The following is a 15,189-nucleotide window of genomic DNA, read 5'->3' on the forward strand; positions in this document are numbered from 1 at the left end:
AGGAGCGCAACTGTACCTTGGATCAGTGTGAGATTGATTGGGGTTCAACTACAGTCCAGACGGAAGATAGTTTTTAGTAGGCTAGTGTTTGTAGCGGCTTAATACAGTGTGTGTTCAATCCGGACTATGTCCTAGGGTTTTTCTGCATTTGCGGTTTCCTCGTTAACAAAACTTCTGGTGTCTATGTTATTTCTTTTTCGCATTATATTTGGTTATATAATTGAAATATCACAGGTTGTACGTTGAATCGATCAATTGGGAAATCCAATCTTTGGTTGTTGGTTGAAATTGATTGATCCTTGAACATTGGTCTTTGGTACCATTCAAGTGATTTCTCTTGTATTCAATTAGACTCGCAGATTTCTATTTGCTTGAGTAAGTATTGAATCGAGAAAGAGAGATATAACTCTTTGATATACTTTCATTAAGATTGAGTCTGACTGTCTAGTTGATTCTCTTAAAATTATATTGAAGTTTGTCCATACAGATTGTTAAGCGAAATATTGGGTGTGGTTGTTAGACCCCCGCTTTTTCAGATGGACTCAAATACACTGCAAGTGCACATACCATGGCATTTTCGAGTGGGGTTTTCACTCTCATCTTGTTCAAAGTTCAAACATCAATCCATGAAGGCAAATGGTGCAGCAGATGTATTACTAGCAGTTGTGCTGACTTATGCCGATATGGGTTGAGAGATTTTACTCGTTTTGCTCTAAGACATCAGAGATTGTAAAAAGTCTCTTGTAAAAAAACGAACAATCTGTACAACGAGACAGCCTTTCCAAACACAAAATTGGTCAATTAACCCTAAAACAGTAATTCCTGGGGTGAGAAAGACATGTAAAGTTTGATACTGTTCTAATATCCTATAATCTAAAAGATATTGTTTAAATATCTTGACTTGGGTACTTAACCCAAAACTCAAATATAATTTTACTACAGTTGATGAAAATACCCTCCCTTCTACCTAATTGTTATAAACAAAACTCTACATAATTTCTTATGTATTTGTCGTCTTCTTCGTTACTACTACCGTCGTCTTTCTTCGTTTTTACCACCGTATCCACCACCGTCACCATAAACACTTGTTTAATCACTTCATACGGTCAATCAAACCCTACTAACTCAACTATTGAAAACCCAATTTCACCAAAATCTATGAAGCTAAAAGAGGGAACAAATGCAACAAATTTATGGAGTTTGAGATGTATTCTGATTCGAGAAGTTGTGTGAAAAATCAGCGTAAATTGTTGTTGCCGCCATTAATGTTTGTAGTCAATTGAAAAGGTTTCAAGTGCAATTCGAGTTCTGTTTGGAGAGGGGAAGAATGGGTTGTGGTTGGACACAAATTTTAAGAGAGATTAGGTAGTTCTTATGGGTTATATTGGAAGAGCTGAGACTAAGACTTGATTTAGAATTTAAGAATAACACAAAAGATTTTGGTTTTCATTCAAGCAACCTAATTTAGACCCGAGAAAAACAAACAAAAAACACTAGTTGTGGTTGTCGATAATAATTGGAAGTGACATTTTGAACGATTTTGTGTATATAAGTGCTTATAAGAGTTTTAAAGGAAGGAGTGTTATAAGTATAGGCCAAAAATACCACATCATACCCACCCCTTCATAACCATAAAAACCCCTTCAACCTGTTCGACGGAGTGCCCGAAAGAAGAGCGAAAAAATGTTGGAGTATTAGGACATTAGTGAACCGAGAAAAGAGTGTATGGTGCTAATGATTGATGTATGATGGGAATCACTTTGAAGTAACACTAGTTGATTTCCAATAATGCTCTCTGGTTTCACGTTTATGATATTGTGAATGATTCAACGACAAAATAGATTTCTTACATCACAAAATAAACCTGGAGGAAACCAGCATATTCCGATAAAAATAGATTTTGGGGCAAGATGAAATTAGTTACATCTTGCATACTCTGACAACAAAAACAAAAAAAAAAAAATCATCCTGCACATATGACAAAAAAATATTGGCTTTCATCCTGCATTTTGACAAAAAAAAAAAAAAATTGTCGGGATGTTTCCGGTTTCATCCTGCATAATCTGACAAGATTATATGAAATTATCAAAATACTATAGTACATGCTAACTTAAGTAAGTTTTTTCAGATTAATTGACCTGCAATTAAGATACATATACATTGTTAGATAAATCTAAACTCATAAACGTAAGCAAAGATACATTTTTTACAAACAAAAAACTTAAACTTAAATACATCAGTAGCTTTTTTTGTAGCGACGTATTGCCAAACAACCTAGTAATGAAACGACGATCTTAGTTGTTGTTCAACTATCGATTACTTCGTTCAACTACCGATTTCTTATACGAGATCTACTCTTTTTGTGCTCATCAGCTTCCTTAGAATTAGTTATCACCCATTCCATGGTCATGACTGCAAAAATAAGTCTTGATTCAGTTTGTATTTTAAAAATGAAAAAAAGTTCAATAACAAATGTCAACACACGATGAAACATGGATGAAACCAGTTTTACTCAGTAATAGCTTAAGATATACAAAGGTTCTATTCATAGTTGTTTAAACTTGGATAAGAACAATTTCAGTTCAATCCAAAATAGGATGAATCCAGTTTCAACTTGGTATAAGCATGGACGAAATTAAAACAAATTCAAAACATACGGTATCAACACTTCGTTGGCTCTAAAAAAAATCATAAATAACATATCCAATTCAACACTTGAGTTTCATTTGACAGGATGTACAAAGGTTTCATATCCAATGGCAATCAAGATGAAACTGTAAAAATAAAGAAAGAATAATAACAAATGTCAACACATGATGAAACATGGATGAAACTATGCTCATCAAGTGACAACACATGATGAAACCAGTTTCATCTCATAATAATGCAGGATGTAAGATGAAACCGGTTTATGCATGTCAGTTTTGAAGACATTATCCGACTGCATAATGCATAAGCAAACAAACACATAAGATTGGTTTATGCCCCTGCATCAATATACACTATAAGATTTCGTCACATTCTAAGGCCATAGAAACTCGGCAAACATTCCAAGTCCAAGCAAAGTTGTTATTTGCTAGGCTTAGTGATATATGCTATATGGATCACATTTAGCTAACTAGGTAATTCTATATGGATCACATTTAGCTATAAAGATTCTATATATATTATAGGCCGTAGAAACTCACTCGGACATTCTTACAAACACGATACAAACAAATTTTACCATAAACTATTTTTGTCCAGGGTGAAACTGATTTCATCCTTCATATTTTGAAGAAAAAAACAAATATTTGGTCAGGGTGAAATTGGTTTCATCCTTCATATTATGAAAGACAAAAACACAGATTTCTGTACAGGTTGAAACTGGTTTCATCCTTCATATTCTGAAACGTATACATTCATAAACATATCCAACCTGCACACTCTGGCGAAAGTAATTTTTGACAGGATGAAACCAGTTTCATCTTCTAACTATTTTGACATTCTTATAAACACATGATGAGCATGCCTTCGATAATGGAGGATTAGCTTTCTTCTTGTGAATTCTTAACCCATATAATATGCAAACCAGTTTTATCCAATACATATAAACAGATGCAAACCATTTTCGTCCAACACTTATAACCATTAAGTTCATTATAACAATCAACTAAAATCCAATTACATTCAATGAAATGAAAATAAAATCAACCAGTGTAACAAATCGACACATCAACTACAATTAAGTGAAATGAAGATAAAATCAACCAATTCAGCAAATTAGTCATGAAATATTGAAAATAAAATCAAAACAGAGTTAGGGTTTGGAAACTTACGAGTCCTTAAAGACATTTTGTGAAACTGATCATTTGAAACCCTAATTATGGTAGGAAATTTTCATGTTGTAGCTGGTGCTGGTGTTTGCAGACTGTAGAGAGACCAATTTCAACGACGATGTTACAGTTGATGGTGCAAACGGTGGACAAAGATGATGATATTGTTGATGTTGTTGATGGTGAGCAGACGTTGGAACAACGACGGAGAAAGATATTTATGGTGGAGCAACGATGAAGAAAAATAATTGTGTTGGAGCAACGACGAAAAAAGGTGATTATGGTACTGTTGATCTCTTTTTTAGATGTTGGAGAGAAAGGAAAGATCGATAATTTCAAGACAATGACAAGATTTGTTAAAAGGTACATCTGGTCGTTAACATTTAAATAATTCTAGTCCATTTAATCCGTGTAAAAACTTTCACGTCCATCTGAACCGGAAGGTTCGATATTATGGGGAAATGACCCATTTTCTGTTTCCAAAATTAGTATAAAATATTAGCGTTATCAACGGAAAATCTCGTCAAACATACCGCCTGAAACAAATAGTAGGGCCTCACCTTTTCCCATTGATTATCCAAACGCTACAGGGCTACCTAGATACCGTCTGATCACCTCTCGGCAACTTTGACGGGATTATCTGCCCGTAGGTGTAGTATTACTCAATGAGTAATTCGCTCACAGTGTGTGACACTGTCCCATCTGTTAAAGATAAATGTCACTTAATTATTTTCCCTCGGAAACTCAAACCTATAAATGGAAACAAACAAAATTATTTGGTTTGTTGGATGAATTTTTCGGGTTTCTCTTTCCCAAATTCCCTTCTTTCTCTCTTCTTGTCTCACACTAATTTTCGAGTCGACATTAGGGATCTCATTTTGGGGGAGAAAACACACTAAATTTTCTTCCATGGCGAGTCGTACATCTGATCTTTTAGTTCAATTTCAACCGGACGGCGAGTTGAATCTTAATTCTTTAGGTGAATACGCTAAAGAACATGTTCATGGATTTCCTTCTTCTCCGGTTAAAATCGGTCTAAAACAAGTCAGTAATTCTCTAATTCTTGTTAATTTTTGATGATTAACTGATAGAATTTGATATGGAATTGGTTTTATTTTACTGAATTAATGACTTTTCTTGTTGATTTTGTGGGTGAATTTGATTGATGAAGTTTGGATATGGTCAATCGAATCCAACTTATCTAATGGAAGTTAGTTCAACAGAAGGAGGAACAGAAGTTGTGAAAAAGAAATATGTTGTGCGAAAGAAACCCCCTGGGAAATTGCTTCAATCTGCTCATGCTGTAGAAAGAGAATTTCAGGTCATTTTTTTGTGATTTTTTATTTAATTTAATGGAATTAGGTAGTTAATAGTTAGTATTTCAGTTCCTTAGAGAAAATATTCATGTTGTGGGGGACAATCGTGTTGTTTGTACGTCTGTTTGCACGGACACACTCAGCAAATGAAGGGATATGATGAGATCCCAAACACCAATTTGGAATATCATCCGAAGGTTGATAATGATGTTCCATATGGCTACAGATAGTGTGTGCTTTTATTTATTTTTACATTTATGGAATTGATGAAGGTGAATGGTTTTGTTTCTTGGAATGACGATTGGGTCAGTGTGGAAGCGTTGTATCAAAGAGATGGAAAGGGAAATGGTACTTTGGTAAACTAAAATATTCAAATTTTTTGAAGTATCTCAGGTTCTGGAGGCGTTAGGTGTTCATACACAAGTTCCTGTTCCAAAGGTGTTTTGTTTGTGTACAGATTCGAGTGTAATAGGAACTCCCTTCTACATTATGGAGTATTTGGAAGGACGGATTTACTTGAATCCCAAGCTACCAGTAAGTGAATTGTTGTTTACTTTAGAAGTGTTGGAGGACGTTGGCTATGACTGATCTGTACCTTTTAACCGCTAACTTATTTTCGATCAGGGAGTAACCCCAGAGAAGAGAAATGCTATTTATCATGCAACTGCCAAAGCCTTAGCTTCTTTACACAGTGTTAATGTGGACTCGATTGGGTTAGGAAAGTTTGGCCGGAGAAATGACTATTGTAAGCGGCAGGTACGCCATTTATCCTAGCTACTAACATAATCCTGAAAAGGTTTGTTACTTCTGCATATTATTGCATAGTTTCGTCTCGACATGAAGAACTTGAGGTCCATTTTTTGTAGGTTTTTGGAACCAAAGGAGCTAGAACATGGTATTCATATATTTTCACATACTAAGGTCATATACCTATGAGTTGAATTACCTAATGAAAATGTTTCTTATTCAGGTAGAGAGATGGGGAAAACAGTATATGATTTCAACTAGTGAAGGTAAACCTCCACGTGATCCAAAGATGCTAGAATTGGCTAGCTGGTTACAGCAACATATTCCTCTAGAAGACTCTACTGGAGGTCTAGTTCACGGCGACTTTCGTATTGACAATTTAGTGTTCCATCCTGTTGAGGTATGGCATTACAGTTTTCTTTCTTTAACCATCTGCAAGATGAAAACTAATAAAGGCCAACTACTTGTCAATCATGAGTAGACCCGAATCATGTTTTAGTTGTCCAACCAGAGTCTTAAGTTATTTTATATACATTGAGCTGTAGCGACCGTAAGCTGCTTTGGATGGTATAAAAAATTCGAAACATGCTGTAGTGCCATATATTCATACAGTGACCCTTTTTATAAGCTTGTAATTGGAATAAGTCAGGACTAGAAAGTTCTGTAAGAAAGACAGGAATCCAAGTCACAAATTTATTAAGGTGTGCATCCTGGTGCAGGATAAGGTGATAGGCATACTTGATTGGGAGTTATCAACTCTTGGGAACCAAATGTGTGATGTTGCATACAGCACTATGGTATGTATTGGAAAACCTCTATTAAAAGACTGGTACAACTCTCACTGTTCCTCAATTCGATATCCTTGCAAGTGTGTTTCGTACTTCTACATTTGTCTGTCCATATTATTGGAAGACTGCAAACAACTGTCAAGCATGAACTGACTAGTGTTTTCCTTCCTGGCAGCCTTACGTTATGGATGTAACAGATGATAACACAGAATCACCTGGTGGATTTGAGGCCACTAGGATTCCCGATGGGATCCCTTCATTAGCAGAATTCCTGGCAGAGTACTGCTCTTTGACTGTAAGTGGCACCACCAACTTGATGTTTCTTAATGGATGGATTGGATAATCACTATTTATTTGTTCAATGGTTTCGTGTAAGTTGCTGAATTTTCCAAGCAAAATTAAGTACAGTCATTATGATTAATCGATATGGTGCACATGAAAGTAAAGATAGCTATTATTTGATGGTTCCACCAAACTACAAAACATTCACCATTCATGACTGCTGCTTTTTGATACAAGTAAAATAGATTCTGGAGCTGGATCGTTGTGATTGTGAAGAAGTTACACTTTTCTGCTATTGGTTGTACATAAAATTGTTGGTTCCATTCCTGCATGCACGCAGTGAAACATACATTTGTTGTTGCTGGCGTTCCTTATTGTTTATCGTCCACACTACTTCTTATTCATTTTTCTTTCTCAACTCCAAGAGGATCTTAAATTTTTACTATAAATTTGAATTTAGGGAAAGCCATGGCCAGCTGTGGACTGGAAGTTTTATGTCGCCTTGTCCCTGTTCCGTGGTGCATCTATCTATGCTGGGGTGTACAACAGATGGATTCTGGTACTTGTTGCCCTTTGCATTTTCAGTATTAGTGTATAACTATGTATGTGCAATTATCCTGAAGTTGTTTTCTACTTAATTGTAGGGTAATGCTTCAGGAGGCAAGCGTGCCCAGGTTGCTGGGAAATTAGGAACTGTTGTTATAGATTGCGCGTACACATATATCCGGCGAAAATCTGTGCTTCCAGATCACCCTCCTTCTGGTAATTTGATAATTAAATATCATATCTGGTATCTTACTGGTTTAGATACTTTGCTCAGTTAGTTAAAGCAGTGCCATTAAAGAATATGCAACATCACATCCTCAGTATACTCTGCTCAGTTAGTTGATTACTTGATTTAAAATCTGAAAATGCATTGTCTTTAAAAATATATGTTCTCCTCTCTGCTTCCATCCTATCCATTAATCCGGAAGAATGTACAGGTGTTATGGTTGTTTTTAGCACACATGAATTACCAACAGTAGTGTTAATTCTCCTTCCCACTATCCTGGCCGTTTATTTGCAGCAACTAATCCGAAACAATTTGCAACTGAGAGTGAAGGCCTTTCAAAAGACAGTGGGAAATTTGTTCCCAGCCGAAAGATTCTTGAATTGAGAAACAAATTACTGAAGTTCATGGAAACTCGCATATATCCCATGGAAAGTAAATTCAGTGAACTTGCTCAGTCGAACATGCGCTGGACTGTCCATCCAGAGGAGGAGAACTTGAAAGAGCTGGCGAAAAGAGAAGGTCTATGGAACTTGTGGATACCTGTATGTAACTTGGCAGTTAGTTCCTGTAAGATCTATGTGTTAATCCAATGACTATTAAGATGAGCTTCAAATCATATTCTTTTGATTAATATGCAGTTGGACAGCGCCGCTAGAGCAAAAAAACTGCTTTTTGATGACGCAGAACGCACTCCTGGGAATGGAAACAATCTTTTTGGTGCCGGGCTTTCTAACCTCGAGTATGGTTACCTTTGTGAGATCATGGGACGTTCTGTTTGGGCCCCACAGGTGTTTAACTGTGGTGCACCTGATACTGGAAACATGGAGGTACATATTTCTACGAGGTTGTTAGGTCTTCGTGCTTTCTACTTATGTTTTTGTAATATTGGTAATAATTCATATGTATATACACAAGATGTTGTAGAAAACCTTAGCAGCAAAGGTATTAATAAGTTAAAGAACGTGTGATTGTCTTGGCGTATTCTTTAGTGTTTTTCTTTTGTCCATGGAGTGCTTTTTACTTTTTTGTGTTGGTACTTCTTCTTGAGAATCTCGTGTCCTATCTGTCTTTATGATGATTTAGCTGGTAACTGTTTTTCGCCTCCTTCTAGGTATTGCTGCGTTATGGAACTAAAGAGCAACAACAAGAGTGGCTTATTCCTTTGCTGGAGGGTAAAATCCGCTCTGCATTTGCGATGACAGAACCACAAGTAGCATCTTCTGATGCCACCAACATCGAGTGCTCAATTTCAAGGTAAGTCTATAGAAGTACAGAGTTTCTTGGGTTCAGAACAAGCTATCTTACTGCCTCTGAATTTGTTTAAGTTAGGTTGTTGCAAATTTTCTGCAGAGTCAAGTTACTGCTGATTTCAAAATAACTTAGTTTATTTGGTTATGGAGTTCTTGAAGTTCTCCAAAACTATAGAATTTAGCTTAAGAATTTGAGATTATTCTGCAGGCAAGGAAACTCGTACATCATAAATGGTACCAAATGGTGGACAAGTGGAGCAATGGATCCTAGGTGCAGATTACTAATAGTTATGGTCAGTCGTACTTCTGTGAAGATCCATTAGTTTATAGTGACTCTGTCTTCATTTTGTTCCCCGTTTTTTAACTTGAAAAGCTTTGAATATGTGCAGGGAAAATCAGATTTCAATGCAGCTAAACATAAACAACAGTCCATGATCTTAGTAGATATGAAAACTCCAGGAGTTCATGTGAAGAGACCACTAATGGTATTTGGTTTTGATGATGCCCCTCACGGACATGCGGAGTTGGTGTTTGAAAATGTTCGAGTTCCAGCCAACAATATTCTGCTAGGGGAAGGTCGTGGATTTGAAATTGCTCAGGTAAAGGCTAATAGATTCTACTTTGTGAAGATCTATTTTATTGCATTGCAGCAATTAGATGTGCACCACATTTTTCTGTATCTCATGTATGTAAGCATTACAGGGTAGGTTGGGACCAGGAAGGCTTCACCATTGTATGAGGCTGATAGGTGCGGCAGAACGAGGAATGCAGATAATGGCCCAAAGGGCTCTTCAAAGGAGAGTGTTTGGGAAATTGATTGCAGAACAAGGTTCCTTCTTGTCTGATATGGCTAAGGTAAGACTTGATAAGTTACTGATACAAAAAAGATCCAAAATTTTAATTGACAAATTCTGGATTAATTGGATATCAGTACATTCGACGTGCAGCTATGATGAAAAATGTTGTGATATGTAACAATTTAGTTTTCTCTATTAAAATGGCTCTGCAGTGTCGAGTAGAGCTGGAGAAGACAAGATTGTTAGTTTTGGAAGCAGCAGACCAGCTCGACCGGCTTGGAAACAAAAAATCCCGTGGAATCCTTGCAATGGCTAAGGTAGTCTCTTTCTAAAAGTCAGATTGTTGGAGACCTTTCATGTAGTTATTTTAAGTTGTCCATAAATTTTAAGCCACTGTTATCTTATTGTTGGAACTGAGTAGGTTGCAGCTCCCAATATGGCACTCGAAGTACTTGATAGGGCAATACAAGTTCATGGTGGTGCTGGTGTATCATCTGACACTGTTCTTGCTCACCTTTGGGTAACAGCTAGGACGTTGAGAATTGCTGATGGACCAGATGAAGTTCACTTAGGCACCATCGCCAAGTTAGAACTCCAACGAGCTAAGATATAGATAATGAGTCTCAAAATTCTCGAAAATGTAATAAAACGCATGATGAAATAGAGAAATAACCCATGCAGAATAAAATCATGAACACATTAAACCCCCAGTATGTATAAGAGACGCATGTGCAACTGCTCTCTGGCAAGGGGAATAGATACTAGATAGAAGTTACAATTTCTTATTCGAAATAAGTCAGATGACAATATTAGTATGTCCTAGTTGATCATCATCCATAGCATCATCAACTCCGGTTTTCTTTTTTTATGAAAACACTATTATTAGATTGTTCAGCATATGTGCCTTTGAGTGGGTCTCTTAAGTAAAGGGCAAACTGCCATTTTTCACAATGGATAAGATGTTCCCTTTAAACCCTAATAAGTAATAATGATCAAAGACCAGTTGGTGTTTTTAAAATTGGGAAATTGAAGTCTTTTTCACAATGCATCATCATCTGCTCTTTCAGTAAAGCACATCTTCATGAGTGATAAAACTCCCAGTCATCAACACAAAAATATCTAGAAAGGTTTTATGAATGCATCTTATGGGGAACAATGCAACCCCGGGCAGCCGCACCACCGGCAGAATTCAAGCCTAGCAAGAAACCAGGTACCCCATGTTCAAGCTAGCCCACGAGAACAAAGGTCCCTCCCTCAGAATGAAAGATGTGAAATAAGAATGTCTTGTTGTCCCTGGAATTCCTTTGTCTTCCTTCCCATGTTATGCCCCCCTCCCTTTCTCTCTCAAAAATCACAATCAATCTTTTTCATTTCTGCTTCTTCTCAGTCTTTAATTTACTTGCAACCAACGAACCTATCTACTACTACTTTATTACCTAGCTAGCTAGTTTGTTTACTTTGCTTTCTTTTTCTTACTGACTCTACATCCTGACACAACTCAGAGCTTTGACCCTAGCTCGGAAGCAAGCATGTCCTTCTCACTCCCCATGTGTTGCGTTTCCCATCTCATTATCCATCCGTCGGAATATTAAACTCTAACAAGTTACTTACTTTAATCAGTACTTGCGTACTAGTTTTCACTAGTAACTAAAATTACTAAAAACAAAAACGATTGCTTTAATAACACTTTGTTTTGGTTGCCTTGGGCAGTGTTGCTAAACCCTAAAATCTTACGACAAAACCCATTTTCTAATGCAAACGAGTGGATTCGGATTTGAACTGCTCATGCCAAAATCACAACTTCCAAGTTCCAACACCTTCTAGTTCTACTGCTACAAGTGGACGTGAAGAAGAACACAATGCAATCATAATTTCTTCATTATATTAAATAACAAGATGCTGCAAATTACACGTGATGAAATCCATTCCCGGCTACGGCAAAGAGAACTACATAAAGATGGTTTTCTAGAGCTATAAACCTTGGGTTTTGGTCTCTTTAGAAAACCATTCAACAACACTATTTTAAAACTCCCTAATTAACAACCCATAATAACAGCTAGCTTGGTTTAATGATTTGACACTACTCATATTTATATAAGATTATAGTAACATAACACTCATGAGGGTTTAGGGTAATTTTCTTTTTGACCCTTTTTCTTCTACTGCTTCTGACTAGATTTGACCAAAAGAGTGAGCCAGATAAGCTAAAGAACCAACTAAAGGAGCATTCATATAAGTGGACGGTTCAGATTGTTCATAATCAGTCCTGATATCTGGGAATTGATCGCGCAAATCAGGTCCACCAACAATAGCACCAACATGGACATTAGGGTTGGGCGACTTTGTGTTTAAGAAACTGAATCCTGCTGAGCATTGGATCTTCTCTGGATGTGATGATTTAGACGGTATAGATGCTCCTCTGTGATGAATTCTTTGCGGGTATTTGTTTCCATATCCCACCATATACGACATCCTCAGCGGATTGTTCCCCAGCAGGTAGTCCACCTATACAAGCGCACAATAGGACAACATTATAGGCCCACGCTAAAATACGCCGCTAAAAAGATAAAATTACACAAAAGGGGATGACAAACAGAAAACAACTGAAAACTTACTTGTTTCTTGGCAAGGGTTCTGATTTTCCTGGGTGAAAATGTGGTACCACCACAGGTAACAACTTTGTGTGATTTTGTCAAGTACTTGGCGTATGTTAGCATGAGGAATGAAGTAGATGTAACATACTGCATGTTGCTATCACTCAATTTGTATAGTAAACCACCTTAAAAACATGAAAACTAGCCGTTAAAATCAAAACAAAAAAAAGAAAAACATAGATACCCCTGTAAAGGATGAGAGATAGGAGAAATCTAGAGAGTAGAGGGAGAGGGGGGACCTGGGGTGTATTTTGAGGAACCAGGCATGAGAGAACATATGAAACTATCTGCATGACCTTTGAAATCAGCTAGAGATTGAACTTTTGAAACAAGAAATGCCTGAAATCAAACAACAATGAATGCATTTTGTTAATTAATTGGTAATTGGTAAATAAATTAGTGAGGAAAGAAAAAGTCAAGATTGAGTTGAAAATAAGGACCTTGGAAAGAAGAATTCTAGCACCAACATGTTTATTATCCCAACCAAATACATTATCATAATCATCAGCACCAAGATTGACACCATTTGTGTGAATGTAATTCAAATATGTTGGTTTCTTTGTTGCTTTTTGTAACCAAGCTGCTCCCCACAACAATTCATCCTGATTAATTTACAAAACCAGAATCAGATTCTAAACATCAACAGATTTTGAAGAAGAAGAAAAAAAACCACCAAAAAAGTTGCAAATGTTACTCACATGATAACCAGAAAAGGAACAGTAAAAAGGGCAAACATCTTTATGAAGACCAGTACTGTAAGTTCCTCTGTATTTATCAGCAAATGCAAACACCATTTGAGCTCTTTTGAGGAGAACTTTGGAGTAATTAGGATCACATTTCCTAAACACTAGAGAAGCAGCAGCAAGAGCAGCAGCAGTTTCACCAGCAACATCAGAACCAGGGTTGTTTTTGTCTACTTTGTAAACAGATCTTGCTGTGTCCATATCTTCTGGTCTTTCCCAACACGCATGATCTTTGTTTGCATCACCAACCTACATTATTACAGGGAACCATTGATTAGACCCTCAAACACTTGCATATTTCAACTAATCAAATCATTCCAAAATGGGTTGTCAAGAAATGGAACCTGAACATAAATGGTGCCGGGATGAGCAGTAGCTTTAAGAAGATAATCAGAACCCCATTTAATGGCGTTTCTTGCATTTTGTAACTCACTCTTCATCAACCCACCAAATTCAAGAACACTCCATGAGAGCATAGTAGTTGTGAAAGCCATTGGTAAACCAAACTTCACATTGTCCCCTGCATCATAATACCCTCCAACTAAATCAACCTGCAACAAAAAGTAAAAGGAAAAAAAAAAAGTTAGTTCTTGCTGAACCAAAATGTAGAGAGTAGAGAAGGATGAAAAGTTTAGGAGTTTGATGAGTTGTAGTTTACATTCAAGGCTGACCCATCAGAGAGACCAGAGTCTTTTCTCCATGAAACTCTGTGATTAGCAGGGAGCTTTCCTGATCTTTGTCCTTCAAAGAACAGGATTGATTTGGTGAGTGCATCTCTGTAGTTGTGAGAAGCAACACGTTTCTTGTAGTATGTAGCATCACAGAGTGAGAAACAGATGAAGAAACATAGCATGATCATAACACAAGAAGAAAAAACAGAGGAACCCATTTTCAGCTACTCTCTCTTGGGTGTGAACTGTGGAATCTGTGATAGAGAGAAGGTTCTATTTATAAGCGCTACTGCCTCTCTTTAAAAAGATCCCTGCTTTGCTACTAATTAACCTCGCGTTTTTAGGGGCCATCCTAAAGGATTTAGGGGCCATCAATTTATACCCAGCCAAAGACTCTAGTTAAGGGGTACCCTATATGATATTGAAGTTACATAAATGCCCTTCTGGTAAAACTGTATAAAAACCAAATCAAAAAAAATTCTACTCATTTTAACTCTTCTTCTTCCAGTTTCATATTATCTTCCGATTGTGGAAGAAAAAAAAACTTCCCCTCGTTCTTGTGTTCAAACGAAACATCGCCGCGAATCCTAAAATCAAAACATCGTCGATTCGTTTATAAAACAATGGATAAGGGAAATGAAACCAACAGACCTAGAACCAAAAACGTTGCTCGGGGTATCGATCCAAAGATTGGGATTTTAGCAAGAAATAAAGAAATTGTTGCTGCAAATGAAAAAGAACGCGAAGAACGCGAAGAAGAAGTACCCGTCGATGTAGTCGGTGGTGGCGATTCCGATAGTCAAACACTTCATCAACTTCAAATGGCCCCAATTAGGTAAGAATCTATCATTTTTGGGGTTTATTTTGCTTTAATTCGACGAATCGAGAAAAAAAAATTCTAGGGTTTTCGGTTATTTATCCAGATTCGGGCGATATTCATGCTTATTTACTTCCGAATGTAGTCGTGTTCTTCATTTCTCAAGAACATCGACAGTATTCGGGAGAAATATCTGATGGTTATCGGCCGAATATTGTTGGCCATATCTTCCTGGATACAAACTGGTAATAATCGGTAGTTTAATGAATTTGTTGGCTCCCGAATATATTTAAGTAGACACACAGTATTCGGAAGTACACTCACTACCGAATATATATATATATTGAAAAAATCTCAAAATTTCTGATATAGGAAAAATCCCATTTTGGGGCCAGTATTTATTCGGAAGACAATATAATGTTTTATACCTCCGATTGTGTAGGATAAAATTTTAGAGTTTCTGAACTCCAGTTGATGAATATTCGGTTGTAAACATGTTTAAATATATTCTGATTGTTTTTCATTCTGGAAAAATAT

At 36.8% G+C, this 15,189-nt stretch overlaps 2 protein-coding genes across 2 annotated transcripts; one reads left to right on the forward strand and one right to left on the reverse strand.

Annotated features, from left to right (window-relative positions):
• The first annotated feature begins 4,724 nt into the window (after window positions 1-4,724).
• LOC113348881 (probable acyl-CoA dehydrogenase IBR3) lies at window positions 4,725-10,718 on the forward strand. Its single transcript, XM_026592778.1, has 17 exons — window positions 4,725-4,859; window positions 4,987-5,136; window positions 5,525-5,665; window positions 5,756-5,887; window positions 6,102-6,278; window positions 6,598-6,675; window positions 6,842-6,961; window positions 7,409-7,507; window positions 7,593-7,710; window positions 8,015-8,262; window positions 8,359-8,547; window positions 8,832-8,974; window positions 9,179-9,263; window positions 9,360-9,569; window positions 9,673-9,825; window positions 9,980-10,084; window positions 10,189-10,718. Exons 1-17 carry the CDS (start codon window positions 4,725-4,727, stop codon window positions 10,378-10,380), a joined length of 2,475 nt encoding a protein of 824 aa, XP_026448563.1. The 3' UTR covers window positions 10,381-10,718.
• A 900-nt stretch (window positions 10,719-11,618) lies between these two features.
• LOC113348882 (endoglucanase 17-like) lies at window positions 11,619-14,085 on the reverse strand. The gene is made up of 7 exons (XM_026592779.1): window positions 13,823-14,085; window positions 13,509-13,715; window positions 13,120-13,413; window positions 12,862-13,023; window positions 12,661-12,760; window positions 12,383-12,546; window positions 11,619-12,272 (listed from the first exon to the last, which is right to left on the reverse strand). The coding sequence occupies exons 1-7, from the start codon at window positions 14,051-14,053 to the stop codon at window positions 11,940-11,942; spliced, it is 1,491 nt and encodes a 496-aa protein (XP_026448564.1). The 5' UTR covers window positions 14,054-14,085; the 3' UTR covers window positions 11,619-11,939.
• Window positions 14,086-15,189: the final 1,104 nt, after the last annotated feature.

Source organism: Papaver somniferum, chromosome 2, assembly GCF_003573695.1.
Source record: "Papaver somniferum cultivar HN1 chromosome 2, ASM357369v1, whole genome shotgun sequence".
NCBI classification, from domain to species: domain Eukaryota; kingdom Viridiplantae; phylum Streptophyta; class Magnoliopsida; order Ranunculales; family Papaveraceae; genus Papaver; species Papaver somniferum.

Bases quoted from the DNA above. Each gene is read 5' to 3' on its own strand.
- LOC113348882 (XM_026592779.1), bottom strand. From the start codon at position 14,053: ATGGGTTCCTCTGTTTTTTCTTCTTGTGTTATGATCATGCTATGTTTC. The intron at 13,024-13,119 runs GTGAGTAACATT...TAAATTAATCAG, and splicing joins GTTCCTTTTCTGGTTATCAT to GATGAATTGTTGTGGGGAGC. The intron at 12,761-12,861 runs GTCCTTATTTTC...GTTTGATTTCAG, and splicing joins CTAGAATTCTTCTTTCCAAG to GCATTTCTTGTTTCAAAAGT.
- LOC113348881 (XM_026592778.1), top strand. From the start codon at position 4,725: ATGGCGAGTCGTACATCTGATCTTTTAGTTCAATTTCAACCGGACGGC. The intron at 7,508-7,592 runs GTACTTGTTGCC...ACTTAATTGTAG, and splicing joins TGTACAACAGATGGATTCTG to GGTAATGCTTCAGGAGGCAA. The intron at 9,264-9,359 runs GTCAGTCGTACT...GAATATGTGCAG, and splicing joins GCAGATTACTAATAGTTATG to GGAAAATCAGATTTCAATGC.